The sequence below is a fragment of the Cynara cardunculus genome (assembly GCF_001531365.2).
Source record: "Cynara cardunculus var. scolymus isolate 2C chromosome LG 5, CcrdV1, whole genome shotgun sequence".
In the NCBI taxonomy this organism is placed as follows: domain Eukaryota; kingdom Viridiplantae; phylum Streptophyta; class Magnoliopsida; order Asterales; family Asteraceae; genus Cynara; species Cynara cardunculus.
The window spans coordinates 23964608-23974329 of record NC_037532.1 but is presented as its reverse complement, the minus strand read 5'-3'; the positions used below and the strand labels follow the sequence as shown (position 1 = coordinate 23974329).

At 34.1% G+C, this 9722-nt stretch overlaps 1 protein-coding gene across 1 annotated transcript; it reads right to left on the bottom strand.

Annotated features, from left to right (window-relative positions):
• Positions 1–4443: 4443 nt before the first annotated feature.
• On the bottom strand, positions 4444–5241 carry LOC112512907. The gene has a single exon (XM_025119034.1). It carries the CDS (start codon positions 5239–5241, stop codon positions 4444–4446), a length of 798 nt encoding a protein of 265 aa, XP_024974802.1.
• Positions 5242–9722: the final 4481 nt, after the last annotated feature.

Genomic DNA, 9722 nt, shown 5'->3' with positions numbered 1-9722 from the left:
GTAGTGATGGTACACTATTGTTGCTTCGTTAAAACCTTACGTCAAAATAAAAACTCAATGGAAAAAAATAAATACAAGACGAAGGAAAGAGTACAACGCACTCGTTTATAGACTATTCCTTTAGTCTAGTATTTCCTCACATTGGTACATCAATCATATGAGTAAAATAAAACAAGATAGTATTTAAACGGTTGTCTCACTAAAACCTTACACCAAGGAACAAAACCAATTGGGAAAAATAAAACATTGGGTGAAGGAAAGAGCACAACATACCAATATCATATGTATAGTAGTTCCCCCCCCCCCTCGTCTACTACTCCCCTTGATACGTATATTAATCATGGGAGTTTAGAAAGCCTCCGCATTCCAATGTTTTCCACATGTTTCTCAAATGTGGACTTAGGTAGTGATTTGGTAAACAAATCAGCCACATTCTCCTCAGGCCTTACTTGATTCACTTGAATCTTAAGGAGAGTCTGTTGTTGCTGATTATAGAAAAACTTAAGTGGGATATGCTTTGTGTTATTTCCCTTGATATGCCCCACTTTCATTTGTTCAATACAACTTGCATTATCTTCATATATGCATGTGGGATTTTGAGTGGTTGAACTTAAATCACTAGCTCCTCTTATATGTACAATGACATACCTTAGCCATATATACTCTCGAACCGCCTCATGTAGAGCAATAATCTCTGAATAGAGGAGATAGCTACAAGGTTTGCTTGGTATATTTCCAAGAAATAGTCGTGTTCCCAATTGTAAAAACACATCCTGTTTGGGAACGACCTTTAAATGGGCCAGAGAGATACCCAACATCAGCAAAACCTACTAATATATCATTTGGGGTTTCACTATAGGGGATAACGCTTTCTTTGTAAATATCTTTAACATGTATTGTAACCTCATTTTTCTCTTTGTAGGGAAAGAATAACCCCATGTCGATGGTTCCTTTCAGGTATCGAAATATATTCTTGATACCATTCCAATGACGATGCATTGGCGTCGAGCTAAATCTAGCTAACAAGTTCACTGAGAATGCAATATATGGTCGAGTACATTGTGCTAAGTACAATAATGCGCCTATTGCACTTAGATTGGGAATTTCAGCTCCCAACACCTCTTCGTCATCATCCTTTGGACGAAATGGATCTTTCCTTATATCCAAGCTTCGACCGATCATGGGAGTGCTAGCCAGATGTGCTTTATCCATATTAAATTGCCTGAGCATTTTCTGGATATAAGCGGACTGGTGGATAAGGATTCCACAAGCTCGATGTTCTAGTTCTATACCTAGACAAAACCGAGTTTTCCTAAGATCTTTCATCTCAAATTCAGATTTTAAATGGCTTGCAGTATCTCTTATTTCATCAAGAGTACCTATTATGTTCATATCATCAACATATACAACTATGATTGAAAATCCAAAACTTGTCTTCTTTATAAAAACGCAAGGGCACAATTCGTTGTTCTTATATCCCTTCCCAATTAAGTATTCACTCAGACAGGTATACCACATTCGCAAGGATTGTTTTAATCTGTAGAGTGAGCATCTAAGTTTAATTGAAAACGCAGTATGTGGTTTACAATTACTTAAATTGGGCAGTGGAAGGCCGTTAGGCACTTTCATGTATATCTCTGAATCAAGATCCCCATAGAGATATGAAGTAACCACATCCATAAGCTGCATTTCCAATTCTTCGGAAACTACTAGGCTAATTAGATACTGAAGCGTTATTATGTCCATTACTGGGGAATATGTTTCCTCATAGTCAATTTCAGGGCGTTGTGAGAACCCTTGCGTCACAAGGCGAGCCTTATATCTTACGACTTCATTATTCTTATTACGCTTTCTGACAAAGACCCATTTATGTTCTACAAGCTTTACACTTGGTCGGGTTAGCACTACCAGACCAAATACCTGTCTATTTGCCAAAGAATCTAGTTATGCCTGGATTGCTTCTTTCCATTTAGGCCAGCCTGATCTTTGTTGACATTCTTCAACTGAGCATGGTTCGATGTCATCGCGCTCTATGATCTCATGAGCAGCAGTATATGCAAATAAATCATCAATGAGTATGGATGATCTTTCCATCAACTCATGCGCATTCTCATAATTTATTGAGATTTCTTTATTCTCTTAAATCAATATTGATTTTGGAGCGTCCTTCAGTAATGATTCATGGACATAACTATAATCAGAGACAATCTCATGAGAAGGGTTTTCAATATTGATGATAAGTGGATCAAATTGTGCCTTACTCTCCTTTTTCTTTCTTGGATGAGTATCCATCGAACCAAGTGGCCTCCTCTTTTTCCTTTTAGGAGCCATGGCCTCAACCACACTTCCACTATGTGTAGTTGCAACACTCTTTCCGACGGTGTTGTGCCCCTGTTTGGGGACTTCTAACCTTGCAAGTATATTTGCAGCCGGTATATGTGATCTTGTCACTTTTGCAATATCAGTGAATGCATCAGGTATCAAGTCTGCTACGCTTTGAAGATTTAGTATTCATTTCACTTCACTTTCACATTATGAAGTGCGGGGATCAAAATAAGACAGAGTGAGAACATTCCATGACAATTCCTATCGTTCCCGTGGAAAATCCTTTTTCCTATCTCCCCCTAACGATGGGAAGACTGTCTCATCAAAGTGACAATCCACAAATCTTGCGGTAAATAGATCACTCGTCAAGGGTTCTCAATAGCGGATTATTGTTGGGGATTCATATCCAACATATATACTTAATCGTCTTTGGGGACCCATTTTGGTGCGTTGTGGGGGTGCAATTGGCACATATGTTGCACAACCAAATATGTGTAAATGTGAAATGTCAAGCTCATATCTAGTTACTAGCTGGTATGCAGAAAATGGTTGGCTAGCAGTGGGTCTAAAGCGAATATGTAGTATTGCGTATCCCCAGGCAGAAGTAGGTAAATTGATGCACATAACCAATGCCCTAGCTATGTTATGTATCCTTTTGATGGTAGCTTCTGCGACACCATTTTGTATATGCACATAGGGTACGAGATATTCTACATCAATCCCAACAGACATGCAATAATCATCAAATGCTTGCGATGTAAATTCTCCAATATTATTGAGTCGTATAGACTTGATAGGGTAATCGGGGTGGTGAGCCCTTAAACGTATAATTTGTACTAGGAGTTTTGCGAATGCAACGTTTCGTGTGGACAATAGTGCGACATGCGTCCGTTGTGTCGAAGCGTCAACCAGAACCATAAAGTACTTGAATGGCCCACGTTATGGATGTATAGGTCCACAAATGTCACCTTTTATACGTTGTAGGAATGGAATGTTTTGTTTTGTGTCCTTGGCATAGGATGGTCTCGATCCTGTTTTAGCTAATGAACAGGCTTGGCAAAAGTTCAAGGTTTTCAAGGAGGCATATTGTGATGATGGTGTTGCTTCATTTGCTTTAGAAGTCAATGATTGGAATTGCCTCTTTTTATCTTTCATTTGAAATAGAGGATGTCCATGCGTATTTTTCAGTATACATATCATCATATCACGATCAGGGTGTCCCGGGCTGTCATGCCAAATCTTGTATATGTCACTATCACAAAGTTCATTATTGATGACATAATATGATTCAATAACCCGAATTGTGGTAAGATATAACCCACTATTTTGACAAGTTAATTTCTCTAATATACGTTTCCTTCCATATTCATTAGAGGTGATGTACATGTACTCATTTCCATTCTCATAGTGTGTTTCAATATGATAGCCATTGGAGCATATATCTTTGAAACTTAACAAGGTTCGGTTAGCTCTAGGAACATAGAGTGCTTTTGTGACTATTATTTTTATGCCATTAGGCAACAAGAAAATGACAGTTCCTTTACCAAGTATTAAGTTGGATGATCCAATCATTGTAGCAATTGATGATTCATAAGCAATTATATCAGTAAATAATAGTTTGTTTCTTAGTATTGTGTGAGTGGTCCCACAATCAACTAAGCACTCAAGTTCTCCTTGATACATTTATACAAGAAACGAAGAATATTTAATAATTTTGTTTTGACGTATTTCTTTACATCAATGGTTTAGATATTGTATAAACACAAATTAAAGTTTATTAAAAATAATCCACCAATACAAACGATAAACTCACCAAAATATTGCAAAACTTAAAATTAATAATATCTCAATAACAATTGTCTTTAAAGAAAATAAAGGTGAAACGTATTAGTTAAAATATGAGGTTTCTAAGGATGGATCATTGTTATTGATATTGGTAAAATCTGCAATTGTTTGGTTGACTTCATGATCATTGCTTGTTTCTTCGAGGTAATGAGATTCCTGTTCTTTGGATTCCCTGTATCTCTTATAGTTGACTGCTACAGTGTTGCTTGCATGACAATTCTTGTACCAGTGCCCAATCGTGCCACATCTGTAGCAAGGTTCAGTTCTGTCTCTTTATCTTTTGGCAGGATCGGTCATTGGTGTTTTTCCTTTTGATTTCCTTTGATTACTTGGGCCAACAGTTGCATTTATGTGCCATGAATTGGAAAAGCCACCACGGTTGTTGTTGCGACCCTGTCCACGACCAAGTCCACGACCCCGTCCTTGTGGTGTATAGTTGCCACGTGTGTATGATTCAGTATGTTTAGCTCGCTGTCCTTTGGAGTTCTTCCCATCTCTAACGCTTGCATGATTTGACTCAGGAATTTTCTTGGTCCCGACAGGTCTAGCGTTGTTATTTAAAAGAACCTCATTGTGTCTCTCAGCCACTTGCAGTAGGTTGATAAGTTTATTAAAGGTTGTGAGTCTTTTGTCATTGTATTCCAATCGATATTGATTTATTAGTATGATTTCCGATGTAGGAAAAGTGGATAGAGTTTTTTGAATCATGTCATTTTCTGTGAGTTCCTTGCCACAAAAGTTTAAACGTGCTTTGAAACGCAACATTTCTTTGTTGAAATCATTTATATTTTTATAATCGAGTAAGCGGATTTCATTCCACTGTACCATTAGTTCGGGAAGTAAAGAGTCATGAACATTCCCAAATATTCCTTTCAGTGCATCCCACAATTCTTTGGGGGTTTTCAATTGGAGGTACTCCCACTGGAGGCTGGGATCTATGTGTCGTCTTAAGAACATTAAGGCATTTGCTTGTACCTTTTCAGATGGTTTATTTTTAGGGCCAGTGGGGGGGGGTTGATTGTTTAACTGTAGTACTTTCCAATGAATGTAGTCTCTACATCTGATACCCATCTATGATATTTAAGTCCTTCTGAATCCAAGATATCAAATTCAGGGCGAGTTGGTTCGACCATCTATATAAAATAGAGAGACAATATTTTAAATTTATGAAGACAAATTATGATGCACATGAAATTTTCATCATCATGGCAGTATAGTATTATTAAATATTGATATTTTTAAAAAATTTCTTTTGGTGATAATGTTGTATCAATATTTCAATATTCAAAAATAAATCGCAAATACACTTTTGGATTTCCAAGTAGGAGTGGAATCACGTGGATTACTTAAGTCCCCACAACCTTAAGGCTATTTACATCCGTTTGCCAAATCTTTCTATGCTACGCAATTACTTTGTTTCATGAAATATATGAATAACATTAATAGTTTTGGATTTTGGCATGAGGCCAAAATATTAGGTCGAATTCAAATGAACCATAGGTGGCATGTTTGGGAGCTTTTGGCAAGAGGACAAAAGATACGTAAGTTTTAACAAATTTTTTTAATGTAATTGTGATTTTTAAGGAAAACAATTACAATTCTGATATTATTTTTATTGTTAAAATTTTATAAACGAACGTACTAAGAGTTAAGTTTAAATATTATATGCTATAAAGTTTTGATGGTTGTATTGTAGTAGCGATGAGCGAATTGATTGATGAAGTTCAAGGCTTAAAAGTCGATCCGCAAATTATTGATTGAGCGTTCGTGCTGATAACGTGTTGTAGAACAAATAATATAGAGAATCGAGAAATCAGTTTTATTCTCATTAATCATAAGCTCTTTAAATAGGGATGAGTTACAAAGAAATAACCATAAGATACATAATAGTAATCTAACTCTAATATGCTTATCACTATCTCTATATATCTCTATCTCTAAGCTTTATCTTTATCATTATCGTCATATACTTTACATGATGACACATTAATCCTTCAACACACATGGATTTATATTAATAGAATGTTGAAGCTAGTGCCACTAATGGGCCCGAGCTTCTATATGTTCCTGGATTTAGGTTAGGACAAGAAGGCTATAGTCAGTTTCACCTAATCGATCGTGGTGAAGTCAGTTGGTTACGTAGTTTTAGAATTATGTTGGTTCTAGGGAATCAACTTGCAAGGAAAATCTGTTGTTGGATCTGAGTTTGCTGGTCCAACATTTTAATTAAATTCTCAACGTGGCTCTGATACCACGGTTGGGTTTTGATACAATTTGTAACCTTCTAACACAATGAAAAAAAAAATCAAATATTTTGGTTACAATTAGAAAACTTTTTTGAGATAAAACCCATTTCGGATCCAATGATGCATTCAATTAAACCACACACCATAGAGTGTTTAGAATTCGTACCTTTATGGATCGAACATGGATTTTGACAGAGCACCAAGAAATTAATGGAGGTTTCCTCTACGGTACTCTACCCAAGAGCACACTTCCCGCCTCCAATGGGTGCTAGCCCAAAAATCCTATATCTAAATGTGTATTATAAAAAAGAAAAGATTTATTTTATGTATTATTTCTAAAAGGCTAAATTCTAAAAAATCAATCCGTCGAAATGGATTGAGCCTAACACCTTATTTATATGGTCTGAATTAAGATAGATTACAATTCAAATAAGGTTTAATAGTTATTCTAACACACACACACACACACATACTAGAAGGGTACTCACTCAATGCAACGAAATATATCTCGATTTTAGTGTTTCGTTTTTTGTCTTAGTCGATGTTATAATACGGTTTTATGTGTTTTTGAGAAAGCGATGATTTTTTATTTTTGAATAAAATATAAATATGAAGATTTCATAAAAAAAATTGAAAAAATATATTAATATTAGTACTAAACTAACTATTTAAATTTTTTTGTTTTTTGTATATTTTTTTAATTCATTTTTTTATTTTTGATTTAATAATAATAATCTATACTATATTATAAAGCATTTGACAAAAACTCTTGAAAACCATCTTTTATGCATTAAGTATTATTTATTGATCCATATTACTTAAAATTCAAGATTACAAGTAAATTGTGCGTAACTACAATCTATTAAAGTTTTATGTTTAAATTTGTATAACTAACTGCAAATAAACATAATCAAATAGATTATAGACATCTCATTTTAAATATAAAAAATCTAAAATATAATTAAGATAATCATTGAGTTCTAACAAAATACTTGATTATTATCTTTATGAAAAAATTATATTATTAAACCAAAAAGATAATAATTAAGTATATTGTTAGAAGTTAGAACTCAATGATTATTCTAATTATATTTTAAATTTTTTATATTTAAAATGAGATGTCTATTCTTTATTTGATTATGTTTATCTGCGATTAGTTACAAAAATTCAAACATGAAACTTTAATAGGTTGTAATTACGCACAATTTACTTGTATTATTGAATTTTAAGTAATATGCATCAATAAACGGTACTTCATGCATAAAAAATGGCTTTCAATAGTTTTTGTCAAATGTTTTATAATATAGTATAAATATAAATACACAACCAAACATGGCAACATTTTCGGAGGCAATATCTGCCGGAAATCCGTCGGATATTGTCTCCGGAAATGTTGGCGCCGGTGATTAATTTACCGACGAGTTTAGCGGTGGATATTTATTTTTCTGGCGGATTTCGGTCGCCAAAAACTTTTCACCGGTTTAGTTGAAAAATCTTGATTAAATTAAGATAAAATTTAAGGTTTTTTTAAATTGCATTAAATTACCGGCAGAAATTTCCGCCGGATATCCGTCGGTAATAATTTTCGCCAGAAAAACGAATTAAATAAAATTAAATTTTTTAAAACATTTTTTAAATATTATCGGCGGACAAATCCGCCACCGATATATTTTAATTTTAAAATGATTATTTTTATTCTTTAAATATTTATTTTCGGCGGATATATCCGTCAGAACTTTAAATAAAATATTAGTTTTAGAATATTGTTACAATAAATATTTAAAACCTATAAATCTGTAAAATATTGAAAAAATAAAAAGATGTGCAACTAAATATCGTACATTAATCTAAACAATTGTTACAAACAAACGATATTCAAATTAAAGTAGCACACAATTGTTACAAACAAACTAAATATATTGTTCCAAGCAAACAAACGATATTCAATTCGGTGCCGAAGAAAAATGTTGTGATTGACTGAGTTGGCTAACCAAAGCAGCCATATCTTGAAGTTGTTTTTCCAGTCGCTCCTCCACCATCCGTCGACACTGATTTTCTTCTTGTAAATCTCTAAGTTCGGTTCTTAAGGCTTCAATTTGCTATAAAATAAACAAAACGTTAAAATATTTAATATGAAATATAAACTAAGTCGATAAACATCATCAAAGAAAAAGAGACACATACCCGACTCTCTGGATACGATGGACCATCTTGTGTGGTCAAGACCCAATTGGGTTCTTGGTTGTACCCAAACCCAAATAGACGGACTTTCTTGCTTCCCCCAATCGCATGCTCCTACAACTCTTTATCAACTAAAGGATAGGTGGAGGGATCATCGCCATATATTTGGGTGAGACCTCTTGAATAGTCATCCTATATATGGTTTAAAAAAGATTGCAAGTCAATTTTGACAGCATGACGGCTGTAAATGGGGCGTTTCCAGGCAAAACAATAGTGATACATACGAAAATTGTATCCAAAACAATCATAATGTTTGCCCAACAAATGACAACCCAAACTAAATATTGATATATACGTAATTTCTAACTTAATCAATCATAATGTTTGTCCAACAAATGGCAACTCAAACTAGATTTTAATTTAAACGACTTGAATGTTTGTCCAACCTAGATAGATAGTTGCTTATCCAATTATATAAACATTAAAATAAATAGATATACTTACCATGACTTGGCTACACTAAGAGGTCACGTACCCTCCAGAATCCGTAGATGCGACATCTCCACTCGAACAATTCTTATGCGTATAATTGAACAATTCCACAACGGTCGGTGGCACACCATCTTTTGCTCGTGTCTATAAATGTCAAATAATATAAGTTCTAACGTTTGTCCAACAATTGGCAACCCAATTTTAACACAAAATATAACTCAATTTTGTTTATAAATACAAGTTCTAACGTTTGCCCAACAATTGACAGCCCTTTTCTAACACAAAATATACCTCAATTTCGTTTATAAATACAAGTCCTAACGTTTGCCCAACAATGAACAACCCATTTATAACACAAAATATACCTCAAATTCATTTATAAATACAAATTTTAACGTTTGCCCATAATTGGTAACCCATTTTTAACACAATATATAACTCAATTTCGTTTATAAATACAAGTTCTATCGTTTGCCCAACAATTGACAACCCATTTCTAACACAAAATATACCTCAATTTCGTTTATAAATACAAGTCATAACGTTTGTCCAACAATTGGCAACCCATTTCTAATACAAAAGATACCTCAATTTCGTTTATAAATACAAGTCCTAACGTTTGCCCAACAATTG